This window comes from Typopeltis vanoorti, chromosome 21, assembly GCF_054136105.1.
Source record: "Typopeltis vanoorti isolate ZY-2024b chromosome 21, IOZ_Tvanoo_1.0, whole genome shotgun sequence".
Lineage (NCBI taxonomy): Eukaryota > Metazoa > Arthropoda > Arachnida > Uropygi > Thelyphonidae > Typopeltis > Typopeltis vanoorti.
In genome coordinates, this window is record NC_143569.1 from 35,053,368 (window position 1) to 35,068,365 (window position 14,998).

Sequence of the window (14,998 nt, forward strand, 5' to 3'; positions counted from 1 at the left end):
AATTTATAACTTGACAATTGAATTTCTTTATCAATGTAATACAATTATTATTATGGGCAACTCCAGGGAGTCGACAGACTCATCGAGAGAGGCCCTAACATCATGTCAAGGACAACTATTCGACATTCACACAGTATCTATCATACCTTGCCTTGAACTCATTCACAGTCATAGCACCCACAACAGACTGGCAGCTTATTCCACTCATTCACTACTCTCAGAGTAAAAAACCTAGCTCTAACACTCTTCCCCAGCTTCCATGTATGGCCCCTAGTCTTCCCACCACCAGTCCTATTCTCAAAAATATCTTCTGAATTAATCTTATAAAAACCCTTCAGTAATTTGAATGTCTCAATCATATCACCCCCTTTTCCATCTGTCAACCAATTTCTGCAATCCACAAATCTTCAACCTGTTCTCATAAGGTTCATTCCATAGACTTATCATCTTGGTCACTCGTCTCTGGATCCTCTCCATCAAGAAGAAACCCTGGTGTCCATATCTGGGCACAGTAGTCTAGATAAAGCATAGTGAGGTGTTAACTATCATTTATGTGATGGGAGTCAATATTGTACAGAACAGTAGTTTGTTTTTTTTATAGATAAATTCTGCATGAATTTGAGCATTTGGAAAAGTTTTCACTTTGTCTTTGAACCTATAGTTACCTGTGCATATTACTATGGGAACCTCAGCTTTTCAGTTCTCATTTGCATGAGTGCTGTTACAACTTTGTTTATTTCCATTGTTATAAGTGAATTAAACCTTAGTGCATAATAGTGCTATGCATTTATGAAGTACAGTCGTCAGCAATGAGCTCAGTGAACATGAAGAGAATATTCAACTCCTTGGAGTTGGGTATGTGTGGAGAGAGATGATTGCTAAGAAATTTGTATGCAAGGTTTCATGCTCAAAGGCTGCTTTAAAGAGTTCTCCCTTGTCACACCAAACAAACGTCTGGGTATATGGGCATTGAAGAAAAGAACCCAGATGGCAGTTCTACCGACTTGCATTTTCTTATGCTGTGGTTAATTGGAAACATTTTTTGCTGTGTTGAGTACTTCTGTTTTCTGAGCATACTACATAGAACTACTAACTAGGTACAATGGGCCTGCAGCAGGTTCCCTTTGGCAAATATCTATTGGTATTAACTGAACTATGAAACTTTTTGTTTATAAAAAAAAATTGGCTTTTGTGATTAAAATATAATTTACTGATGTTAATGATTTAATATCCAAGTACATGAAAAGCCTAGTAAATTTAAACCAATACATAATTTACAAATTGATCATTGCTAACTTAAATTTAACAGCTGAATAGATCTTTTCTTGGAAAAAAGATTAATTTTTTTTTCCGTTTAAATATTTTCAGGTATCACAGTTGATGCAAGCAGTTCTAAATAGATCTTGACATTGGTTTGCATTGTTTTTTCTTGTGAAAGTAAGCAATTCTTTTAATATTTGAAAATCTGCATTAAGGTATGGGCCGTTAACTGTTAGGCTGTGGGAATCAATATCAAAACAGTAATGATGTAGAACTGCATTGGGAATCTTGCATGATATAGTCATAACAGGGTGAAGCAACCTAAAATTAAGGCTTGGTTTTCTTTGCCACTGGCATTCTTGCCTAATGGATGATTTGTCATGAGAAACCATTCAGTGATTATCCACCTTATTCTCTCCAGACTTAAGTTTTCTCCTTAAAATAATGGTACTTCAAGCTCTTAAGGACATTCAAAAGGAATTTTACGTTACAGTTAAACACGTTCAAGAAATGTTATGAACAATAGCAGTCTTTGCATTAGCTATTGTGTGTAAAATTTGATTGCCCAGTAGACTAACTAAACTACTTGATAAATACTGAGCATGTTGGAAAATGCAAGCACATCTGATGAACCAGTTGTGGAACTTGCCCATTATTCCTGTATGAGAAACTTCCTAATTGCACATCAGTGGGATCTGGAGGCTGTGGATATTTATTTCAGCACATGCAAGATTACAATGCAATTGTTAAGTGCCACTAACGTGGCATGTTCTCATACAGGCTGTGGGACCATTAAAGTGTCTGGGGGGGGGGGGGGGGGGGGGAAGCAAACCAAGCAGCAATAGTTGCCAATTGGTTTTATGACTAATCGTCAGTAACATGTTTCAATTCCCACTGACAATGCAAAACAATGTCAACTTATCAAGCAGCTTCTGAATCAATAGACCATCTATCCTACTCAAAAAAATCGCCATTTGGTTAAAATGAAGGAATCAAGCAAAGGCATTTTAAGACCAAACCGGAGCAAGCATCTTGCACTGTTTTGATGATTGAGATTATCGGAAACGTTTCAAGTGGTATTTGTTTTAGGATATGTAGGAAAAGTTTTAAATTGATTGTATTTAAGGAGTCAAAGCTGTAAGTATATGAAAATAAAGTGCAATATCAGTCAAGTATGGGTCTTTTTAATCACTGTAATGTCATTTCCCTCCATTTTTGGTTAAGTATAACATGCTTTTGCAATCTGAAGTGCCAATACAGGCTGTGGATGTATTGGTACTTCAGGTATTGCCTCTTTGTAAAGGCAAATAAATTTTTCAACCTGCGGCACAACTCTATATGCTAGAAGTATTTCTACTATTGATTTTGGAAATATTAAATTGATAAAAGGAATTGTTTTAGAAAGTAAAGTTACACCTGAATTGATTTGCATTTTCATATTACTCCTCAGATAACTTGGACATTACTTTGGAATGACAAGTATTAATTGGCTAGCACTTAAATTACAGCAGATCTAAAAATTATGAAGTTAGCCACTTCGGCAAGCAATGGGTTACAGATAACATTGGTTTAATGGTTTGATTTTCTAAATTCTTAGTGGGCTAATTTCTAATGCCTTCCTACAAAGGAAGTTGTAGAAATGTCTGTCCTTCTGCCAACCACTTCCTACATCTGTGCATTATGAAGGAATATAACAGTTGCCACGATCTCGTAACATTAAACCTCAAGTTGCAGTTTTTGCATTAAAAAAATCGAATAATTACAGGATGAGCCGCGTGTTACCGGTTATTATATGTACTCGTTGGACTTCAACAATTAGAATTTGTAGTGTTCAAAAAATCAGGTCTAGAAGGGAAATGATCAGGATCATCTGGTCAAGTGTGCAAATGACAGCTTGATCTTGACGGTATGAGTTACATAGCATAGTGATACCTTTTTGTTCCTAAAAGAAAAGCGGACATGGCATGTAATTTATTCTCTGTATAGGTGATCAGTGAATTACAAATTTGCAGTGTTTCTCGAACTTCAGATATCTGCGTACCCCTTCTTAAATTTATTATTAGCAAGTACTCCTAATTAATTAAAAAAAAAATTCATTGATTAATTAAATATTTTATTTGAATTTGTGTTCATATAAACAAAAAATGGTTTATTTTTAAATTTTGGTTCTCTGGAGATGTTGACGACACTTATCAATTTCATTTGATCCAGATGCAATAAACGTTTCTTGTTGCTTACAGCTATTTGTATTTGCTATATTGCTCTCGTTTGGGGTTTTATAAATCGTCTTTAACCAATGATCCATACGTAAGAATTTGAAAGCTAAAAAAAACTATTTACTCGAATATGAAACTTTTTTCCAAAATTAAAGCTAAAAAATCGTGTTGCTTGATACGTGCGGCAATTTTTGGAAAATAATTTTTTCAGAAAAAAACAATGGTGCGACTTACCAAGAAGCTCCTCGCTATCACTACTTTTTGCATCGAGAATAGTTTCTTTGTGTGCATCGTCAGTCATTACCCAAATAGCGTCATTTTTCCCATTATTTCAAGCAAAAATTACCAGTAATTTACAAGACTTGAGATACGTGGAACAGCGAAGAACTGCATATGATTGGTGCGGTATTAACAAAAGATCGCGCGAACCAAAGACAAATTAGCATTTCAATAGTTAAGTTGAAATGCTAATTCCCTTCGAGAGAATTCCGTAATATCTGAAACACATTCACTATATATATATATATATATATATATATATATTAGTTTTAACACCGTTGACGGGGGTGGTGAAAATGACTCCTTTAATTATGTATAGCCGAAAATTGTCACGTACCCCCTAACGACCTTTCGTGTACCATTTTGAGAAACTGCTCTAATGTAATGTAATATCATGGTTCGGAGACTTAAATTCATGAGCAATCGTTCATTCTAGATTCTTGTGAAATAGTTTGCTGTGAATTATGGGAATGTGGAAGATGACTTCATTGCACGGTGCAAGACAACGATCCTAATCCTAATTTTAGAAGAAAACATTTCCAAACAGCCGAAATGCCATTTAAAAGCCACTTTAAAATTATACGGTTCACGTAATTTCTATACATGAATTAAGATGCTTTATTTGTGAAAAATCTGTTACAGTAGTTAAGACGAATGAATGAATCAAATCAAATGTAATTATTGAGGAGTTCCATGTTCGTCTCGTTGGTTCTTGATAGCAGCAGTGTAAAATTCCAGATCTCCTATAAATCTGTCTGCTTTCGAAACTATCTGCTCAGATTGAGTGTTACCATCTTCAGAAAATGCCTGATGAACAACTGCAGTAAAAAAGACGAATGGCAATGTGACCATGCCCAGTTCTCCTAAGAAAGCCCTTAGTTGAATAGCTGCTTCCATTCCACCTCCTGGACCTGAAAAGTTATTGTTCAGTCATTAATCATAAATCAGAGTAGATAGTTTAGCATAGTACATTAATATTTACAGGGTGATTTCAAAAGTCTCAATACGTAGGCATAAGACCAGATTTGTTAACCCGAGTGGCTGTTAAAAAAAATGACCATTTTCCCTATGTATGAGGAATTGAACACCCTTTTTGATGAAAATAAAGCTAAAACGCAAATGATGCAGTCAAAAAAAAATCAATGAACTTAACGTCGATGTCCTGCGAAAAACATCGATAATTCGTAACCGCGATTGGCCTGGCAGCTAAAGAATTTTGTTAATATTTAGAAAATATCAGGAATCTGTCTTTTTCATTTAAAAAATGCCTTATCCCATATGCTTTATGCAGGAAGCTGTAAAGACCAACACGTCTATGGGCGCTTGACCGCACGACGAAAGGCGTTCGAATCTAGTCGCCGATTAGAGGAACATTTTCAAAGCCTTTTCTCGACTGGTTCCCGGAGTTAAGTCGATCTCTGGCACGGGCAAACGCGTTTTTCGTCCCGTAAACTCAAGAAAATCGGCCATCGAACTCTCACTGTTTTCAGACAGAAAAAATATTTTTTTGTTAGGGACTACGAGATGGCGGCACTTGCTAACCGCCGCCTCCACTGTGTATTGATTAATTAGTGATGGCCTTATGCCAGCTATCGCTGATTGAGTGGAGACTGAACTGCCCACTCAGTCTCCAAAAGTTAGGGCTAAAACGACCTTGCATACTCCCTAGAAGAGAACAACAAAGAAAAAAAAAGCGTTGACTTTTTTTTTTTCCCATCTTTTGGAAGTCAGGGTTATTATGCTGCTTCGTAAAAACTTAGGCATGTATTTAATCTGTTTTAAACTAACTTCAGAATTAAGTATGCTGCAGTCCACCTAAATTAGACTGCAGCAATGGACGATTTGTCCACTTAAGTAAGACTGCAACATTTATTATGCAAGTACATAATACTGTACCTACTACTGACAGTTAACTGTTGGGTTAGAGAGGTATTCAATAGCACATGATGCATTTCCAAAAAACCCTAAATCTAATTATTCCATTCGTAAGTATTACTAACTTCGACATCAACTGAGCTTTCTCACATGAGAAGGCTCCAGCCAAGGATGTGGATTAGTCTATCGTGGACATGAAAGGCTTTCATTGCTTGATCGAAAGTGCCATTTTGGTCACAGCAAATTTTCTAAATTAGGCAAATAAACAACTTGTCTACCCACTACTCAAGGATTAATGTAAAATGTTTACAATTTTTCATGGGTGAGATTCAGGATGAATTTTTTTTTTTCCCCTCGGAAAGCTCCATGCTTCCTCGTCCTCCTTCCTTGAGGCTCTGTGGATCACTTATATTTGAAAAGTAGCAATCTTGGAAATTTCAAGGTGAACTTGAAGTTTTTACTGCTATTATCCCTAAAACTGAATTCACCAATTTTAACTCATTTAGAATACTATGCTACATTAATGCTTTACCTATAATGTATGATTTTTTTCCCCTCGGAAAGCTCCATGCTTCCTCGTCCTCCTTCCTTGAGGCTCTGTGGATCACTTATATTTGAAAAGTAGCAATCTTGGAAATTTCAAGGTGAACTTGAAGTTTTTACTGCTATTATCCCTAAAACTGAATTCACCAATTTTAACTCATTTAGAATACTATGCTACATTAATGCTTTACCTATAATGTATGATTTTTTTCCCATCGGAAAGCTCCATGCTTCCTCGTCCTCCTTCCTTGAGGCTCTGTGGATCACTTATATTTGAAAAGTAGCAATCTTGGAAATTTCAAGGTGAACTTGAAGTTTTTACTGCTATTATCCCTAAAACTGAATTCACCAATTTTAACTCATTTAGAATACTATGCTACATTAATGCTTTACCTATAATGTATGATTTGTCAAATACTTTTTTTTGCTGGTTTGTGTTGTCACGACTACAACGGAATGTATTTTGGGAAACGAAATTTGACAGGTAACATTGAATCATCTCTAGATTGAAATAAAATTGCAATGGACTACTGACCAACAGGGTTGTTGGATATCAAAGAAAAACGTCTTTACTAAAGGCTTAAAAAGCAAGGACACTTAGGCCTAACTTTTTGAAGACTAGTAGGAAGCCATTGACGATTTTTATAGGTATTTTTAAAAAAAAATTGTGGAAGGAAAATCGCCTTTGTCATCAATGCAGTAATTCTTTTATATTTTATTATTTACGATCTTTTATTCTTTCACTCTACTGACCTATCTCATTCACCACAGTCCTATATCCTATATAAAGTAATGGAGAGAACCATCAATTACCAACTCGTGCACTATCTTCAAACCCACCTAATAAACGCTCACCACTATGCATTCCATCGTTGCCGACCAGGATATATGCGCATATCACCCATCTCTGGAAAAATGGCATGGAGAAGTTTGAATCTCCAGTAGTTATGCTTGAGATTGAGATCTTCCAAGAGTTTGTCACAAAGGCCTCTTAAGTAGCACCATTTGGTCTGTCCCATGCCTTCTGCAATTGGATTGCTAGCTTTCTTACTGGATGCATGTAGTATGTGATAGTGAGAGGACAAGGAACTATTCAACTAACACTGCAGTTCCAAAAGTTTCTGTTCTCTTACCAACTCTTCTGTATATCAACGACCCTTTCAGTTCAACTCAATACAGTTTTGCATGCGAAAGCACACTGCACTCCCTTTTATTTGACTAACCTTAACTGTCAATTTCTAAGCCATCTTCCAATGGGGTTTTCAGATAATTTTGTCAATTTCAAATGCTAGCAAAACAGTTCTGCTTTTTTCCCACAAAAGAAAGTTACCAGTATTATCCTCTCCTTGACAACACTCAATTTCCTAGACAAGATGAGATTTTTCTTGGAATCATCCAGACATCAAGCCTCTCCTGTCATGAATACATCTTAACCGTTGCCTCCTCAGCTTCAAAAAAAAAATTCTCTTTTGCTCAAGATTTTAGTTCACTTGTGGACAACTATTAACCTACAAATCAGGTGAGCAATTATTCAATACTGCTCTAACATTTGCGGTTGGGCCCCCTCTAAAAGAGCTTCCAAACAACCTTTTTTTTTTTTTTTTCAACTCCACTCACTTTCACACAGCTGTTTGGTTTCTGCAATATGGTTCTATAAATATTTATATTTTCATTGCAAATTTGTTAATTTTTATATGAAATTGTATCAATAATTCATACACTACTAAATCCGTTACCAAATGTGGAAGTCTTTTGCCCTTATGTTTCCCAAGGAAACAAGTACAGTATATACAATCATTTTAAATAAGATGTAACAAGCTTCTCCTTCCTTAGCCCACTATCCATAATAAACGGTACCAGAGGTTGGTTAACCAACTCCTCGTTTATGGGCTCAACATACTCTAGCGCTGTAGAAGCAAATAACATTTCGACAGGAGTATATGGCACCCTCCTACAATGGTGTCCAAAAGCTAAGGAACTAAATTTTTACCTGTATATGAAAAAAAATTGACTGCAGCCAAATGTGGACCTAACTTATTAGTATGCAGCAATAAATTTATGCTACACAAAAAATGTTATAAATTTCTTACAAATTAAGTGGATATTGAACCCGACATTTATTTTTTTTGGAAAAGTTAAATTTCCTAAGGACTGATTAAGAAATAAATGTGCGTCGCGTACAGAAAACTAGGTGGAGAGACATTTCAGTATGGAGTATGTCCATCCCGAACTGCGATGCAGCTCTCACAACATCGTACCATGCTTAGCACTAAGTGATTCAGGAGTTCTTGAGGCAAACTGACTTACTCCTCCTTCCCTTCAGAGCAAGAATAAGGCCTTGTTTTTCTGGAAGAGAATTTCGAGCAGCAACCAGTCTCCCTATTGTGTGCTGAACGTGTTATATAATGTTGAGACCTGGGGGAGCATGCTGGTTACTCAATTCGATTATAACAATCTTGGATCTACACTGCTTGTGTACGATATCACGTGGAATTGTCATGCATAAAAATGAATTCTTCGCCTACAGCGCCACGGAACAATCGAACTGCGTTGTAATAATGTAATATCGTTCACCAGACAGTCTGTTCGTTCAGCACTTGTATCTCGGTGCGTACATTAAACATATTGCCTCTGCGCACCATGACTCCAGCACCTCTAACTATTCCTTTCAAGAACATTATCGCAATGGTAAGCATTGCCACTTTCATGCCAGATAAAGTGTCGGCTAGAATCGGAAGAAAGACTAAAACGACTCATCTGTAAAGAGTATATTAGCCTATTGGTGTCATGTCCAATTTTTATAGATACAACACCATTGAAAATGTGCTCTACAATGACTTGTGGATAAAGGGACACAGACCTGCCTTCGGACATATAGGCCTACTTGTTGCAGCTGTCTTGCCATAGTTTGCCGAGATATTCGCGTAAGAATCAAGCCGACATGCAAGTTGACCTGTCGTGGTACGTTGATTACGTTTTGCTGTAAAGCGAGGGCGACCTCTTAGCAAACGGCTGGAACACATTTCATTGGTTGGAGATGCTGCCCAGAGCCTGGATACAATGCTATATGAGATCCCAAAATAATATCAGTAATTCTGTGACCTTCAAGTTTCTCAATAATTCGTCTGAATTTGTGGTTGTAATCTCAGAAATAGTGTTTGTCCTTTGGTTTTGGACACCACCATATTTTCTTCTCTGAATGAAAACTCCCTGCTGTTGACAATGCGTTACATGCTGATGTATTGCATCGATATCGAAGAAATGGTGGAAAGAACACTGCGAATTTTTCTACTGCTTGAACTGTTCTATCGATTCTGTAAAACTTGGAGAACATATTATGCCAATGTTACTTGGTCTCCAGTGGCCTCCAGATTTAAACTGTTGATGTGGGTACATAATTCAGAGGTGTGGACAGCTAACGCTGGGCTTGGGAAAAAGAACTTACCAGGCCCTCTGAAATGGGGAGCAGGAAAAAAAAAATTGCGTCTGGGCCGTTAAAAATCACAGCCAGGGGATCTTACCCTCTTCTCGTCCGGGCTGGGTACATTAATAGATGATGTATCAGCAACGTCATGAACCATACCAGAATTTGAAAGCAATTTTGTTTTTTTCTGTCCAAGATGTCAATTCATTGGAAAACATCAGACCATATTTAAACCATTCAACTCTTTATTTCTGCACCTTCGTAAACTGCTGATATTTTCAGAGTTTCACTAAGACCTTTTTGTCTGCCTTTTACATAATTTGCTATTTTTCTCCTGTGATCACTACGTTTCCATAAGAAAAACACCTTAAATCAATCAACTAGAATGCTTCATGAGGGGAAAATTTTGTGTTTCAAACTGCAGCATAAACAAGCATGGAACATTTACAATGTTTAAGCAACTTAACCCCAAGAGACTAAGCGTATTTCGCAAACCATCACGCCTTAATGAACAAATGTTTTTGCGGAGATAATTCAAATTACCGGGCTTGTTTCTGCAATTTCGTTAGGTGCTGAAAGCGTTATGTGAACTTTGGCTCTTCGGAAAAATATTTCTTTACATTTCTAACAATACAATATCACTACGAAAAGAATGTTAGGCAAGAAATAAGGGAGATTACAATTTCAAATCAAAAGCGTGCAATCAAATAATGCTACTTACCCATGGAGTAAGTCACAATTCCACATGGTTTATATTTGTATGTAGCAGGAGGAAAATGGTCCATCATATTGGTCAGAGCAGGAGGAATGCATCTGTTATATTCTCCAGATATAACTATATAGCCATCTGCATGTTTAATTTGATCATTGTATTTAACCAGCCATTCGGGTGGCTTCTCATTAGGTCCATGAAAATGGAGTGGTTTCTTTAACAATGGAAATTCCATTTTTTCCGGATCTGAAAAATGAAATTTAAAGTTTGGTATAAGTGCCTGCTCATCATAATCAGCAAAGGAAAAACAAATTGATTCCAGTTGCCAATTAAAACTTGATGGGCCTGTTTAGTTTGTGTGCATGGTCTGAGTAGTGGATTAACTGCACAACTCGGGGGGGGGGAATCGAAACCAAAGCACACAGTATGCGCTACCCAGCCAAAACGCTGCGGGTTCGAATCCCGCCATGGGCATGGATGTTTGTGATTATCTGTTTAAAATAAAATACTAGTGGTCGGTAGTAGATGGCATTGGTGGAGTCAGCTAGTGCATTGAGTGGTGGAGACAGGGTTGTAGAGCAGGTGTCCTCCTTCGATAAGTCTTTGAACTCCCTGGACGTGTCAAATAATAATATCTGACTTCTAAAAAAAAGTTAACACTAAAAAGTGCTTCTTACTTTAGTTGGTAAAAAAAAGTTACGTTTATCCGATATTTTATACATACACAAAAAAAAGTATACTCTGTAAAGTTGAATATTACTTGTAACTAACAGTCGTTTCAAGCAAGTCCAGTGATTTGTGGATCATACTTACAGAGGAAACTGGATCCTCAGATTTCGTTCTGGACAAATGAGGTACTGTTCCGTTTAGATTAGTTCCAGGATCGGCTAAAGATATGGTAGTGGTGTCTAAAAGCATTCGTAAAAACAGTATACAAAATTCGCCATGTATGCAAAGCACTGCTTTTGAGAATGTGATATGTTATTACATTCAGTTTTCCATGGAATAATTCTTAAACAAATATTTCACAGCATAAATATACGATTGATTTTAAGTAAGTGAAAGAAATGCGGGCTGATTATTATTATTCGTGACACCTCCAAGGGGTCCGAAGACTCATCGCGGGAGGACACCCACTGTACAACTGTCTCTAACACAGAACCTCTACTACCAATCACCTATATCTGCCCACAACAGCTAGTATTTTTTTGTCTGTTAATTCTGTGTGTTCTGAAGGGCCGATTTGTCTGTATGTGGGATGAAAAACCCGAGTTTCTGGGAGAAAAAACCCTGCTACTTCCGTATGAGATCGGTTAACTCACCTTCAATTGAAAAAGTCCATATCAAGTTCTTCCCGTCATGACGAGAATCGAACACAGGCCTTTTCTAATTGAAGGGGCAACGTACTGTCGTTCTTCAAATTGCGCTACGGAAGCAGTTAATTATGTCAGTTAAATTAGCATATTATCTCTCCAAATAGATTAAAAGCATAACTTAAAGAACTTAAGTCATTATTCTGCAGCCTTATCTTATTTTTCTATTAAGCTCCTAAATTGCAGATCAGATATTTTATGCGTTGTCCATCGAATCGACGTCACTAAATTTTTTTTTTTCAACAGTCAAATGAAATTTTAAAAGCAACATAGTTCACTTTAATTGAATAATTGCTACAGTGTGTATGAGCAGCGGTATTCTGCGGTACTAATTCTGGAAAATAATTTTTTTCGTTCACTAAAACGAAACAAAATGGCGTCACATTGTTCTTCGAAACACGCGAATTCCTCCGCGCGCGCGCACACGCCGCGATTTCGTGTTCTAAGTTTAACTCAGAATCTTATTCTGAAATAGCCACAAAAACGAACAAATGCTTCGTTATTCGGGATTGTCATACCATTGCTTTTACTGTTTTTTTTTCTCTGAATATTTTTATTTTGTTTATCACTCTTTCATTTGTTAAATATTTGCTTCATATCCTCTTCCTGGATAATGTCATTGTTTTGATTGCAGATAGAACAGGAGAATTGTAAAAAAGTATATTAAGAGGTATGGTTTTCGTTGATTCTTTGTGTTGAAGCTTGCTTGTATGATCACAGCATCTATGACCCAGCAAATATAGTAATATAAAAATATGCTAGCTGTCGCTTAAGACGATTTTTTTTTAGGCGTTGGAGACAAAGGATACAACCTCTTTCTAACTTACGTTACTTCTCTTCCACAGAATCCTTGTTTCAAAGAGAAAAGATCAAACTTGTCCTACACGCCTGCATTGCTAACCTTCCATCCAGTGGTGAAGTGCCATTGTGTGCATTTTAGTAATTGTAATAACGACCTTACGTAGAATGCGATAAAGAGGGTGAATGCACTCACCACCTCCTGTGAAAGTATTTCTGCTTTAGCTTTCATTTTCAATTGCACTCAGTTTATTTATTTTCTTCAGTTCGATTGCCATACTGCAGGAGGAGGGACAAAGCTGAAGGATGAGATTGGGAATTTGGTGGGTCAGGTAATCCCAATCTAAACTATCTGAAACCATGAGTAGAATTGGTCAAAAGAGGTCTTTCCCTAAACGAATTTCGGAAGTGAAATCCACTTGATAATTCGGAACTGAAATTTCTTAATTTTTTTAATAAAGGATTTCATATATATATATATATATATTTTTTTTTTCCCCAAAATAAACTAGCTATTAAATTCTCATAATAAAATATTACTGTTATTCAGTATTAAATTATAAATATTCAATACAATTAATTATAAAATAAAACTTAATTTTCCATTAGTCTGTTTTACTTGCACTAATTGACTTCTGGCCTTGCCAGAGCATAGTCATTATTTTTAAACCCTCTGTAGTGCAGAATACAGATGTTACAATGTCCAACCCAACACAATAGAACTATGTTGTGTGGATTCAGAGCTTGTAAGCTTCTCCTTATCTCCCCCGCCATGAAATTCGGGTTTCTCATTCCACCTAACTGGCAAAAGTCTACTTCGCAATTAACATACTAATACATTTCCCACCCAGTCTTTAGTTTCTTCTACCGTAATTGCAAATAACCAACCGTAGATATAAACCTACATAGTACGCATATCTAATACAACTGAATACTGTACCCTGCTAGTTTAAAAAACAGTATCTCTCATACGATGAATTATCTTAAAAGTATAAGCAGATAATTTTAGTCTGTCACTGCCAGAAGATTTTAATAAAAACAATCCAGGAATTTCATATTACAAAAAAACACATCTGGTTTGTGGAATACTATGATGAAAGGTTGAGAGAATGATTTGCAGAGTTTGGTTAAGTAGGCGGAGGACGAGGTGGGATATGATTGAAATAAATTGCTAAGAAGAACTCACCAAGTACCCAGGACATTTTTCAAAATGGTATTGGAATCTGTATAAAGTATAAGAGTGAGGCATGACTTTGTACTTAGAGTGGTTGGTGTGTGGAATGTACTTTGCCGAATGAGGTGCACACAGTCGTTGAATCAATTTAAGGTGAGGTAGATATTGTCTGTTAGATTGTACCTTATTGCCTCCCTCGGTGAGTTTTAACTCCAGGTGTTCATATATAATAAAATGTGATGGTTGGGTTAAAGTCAGATATAATTGGGATCCCTGACAGAACAAAGACTGCTTTTATCTAACCCATTCAGGCCACCAATAAGCAAGCTATTAATCTCCCAAAGGCGTAAAGTCTGTCACTTAATGACCTTCGCAAGCATTCATTTTACAAAGATTTAAAATTAAGTCCATTCTGTTTACAGAGTGGTCGAATAGGCATTCACAATTCCTGATTGACGTTTTTGAATTATTCTGAAGTGGTATTCGAAATCGTTAAGTAGCTCTGCATCAATGTTTGCTTGACAAATATAGATCCTGGATGTGCTTATTAATAACTTATATTCACACTTATATTAACAGCTTTCATAAACAGGCATTTCGAAATAAATGATATGGTATTTAAGTTATCTCTTTGGAGTATTTAGACTCAGGGCTCTTGTCACTTATCTCTTCTCTAGCACCCTTCTATTTACTTCCTGAACTTAAATGCAGCATAAAAGTGGCCTCCGTAATCACAAGTTCGGCAAGAAAGTAATCTGTCATTACGGCTTGACAGCACGTCACGTTCATGGGAGTGTCCACAAAACGGCCTTGACTATGCAGTATAACAGATGCACTGGGTAGTGGTATTCGTTTTCTGTGAATCCCTTTCAGGTCTTGAAAATCGATTTCCTGTATATTTCAGCAAGTGCTGTTTGCATTATTAACTTACGAAGTTATGACAAACACTTAATTGGAAAAGCAGGTACAAGTAAAGCAAATATGAAATTTAGTTAATTGATGGGAAGCAGGGACATCTCGTTATTGGTACACGAAGCATGCATTTTTCACCTGTTTCTCTTCTTAGAAAGCAATTAGTATTCGGTTGAGATCTTGTTTCAGGAATGTTAGATGTAAATTAAAATCCTACAGTTGAAAAAAATTTATATCAGTGGAGTGAATTGGACTTAAGGCGGAGGCCTGTTGTAAGCCTGAACACTATTTTTCGAAACCACTGAAGCTTCCATAAGCAAGAGTGGTGTCTCACTCCAGAAGACGAAAATCTACCTTCCACAAACACGTGTTACGAACTCTATACCGTTTTCTTTTTTTAACTGAAAATTCAAAATATTATTTTACTGATTT

The 14,998-nt window shown here is 36.5% G+C and overlaps 1 protein-coding gene across 1 annotated transcript in view; it reads right to left on the reverse strand.

Moving 5' to 3' along the window:
• Positions 1-4,349: 4,349 nt before the first annotated feature.
• Positions 4,350-14,998, reverse strand: part of LOC150094733 (uncharacterized) — a 31,951-nt gene continuing 21,302 nt past the window's right edge. The window contains exons 2-3 of the mRNA XM_090411291.1: positions 10,319-10,555; positions 4,350-4,666 (exon numbers count right to left, since the gene is read on the reverse strand). Of these exons, the coding sequence (XP_090267417.1) occupies positions 4,434-4,666; positions 10,319-10,555 (470 nt within the window). The 3' untranslated portion in view covers positions 4,350-4,433. The remainder of the gene's footprint in view (positions 4,667-10,318; positions 10,556-14,998) is intronic.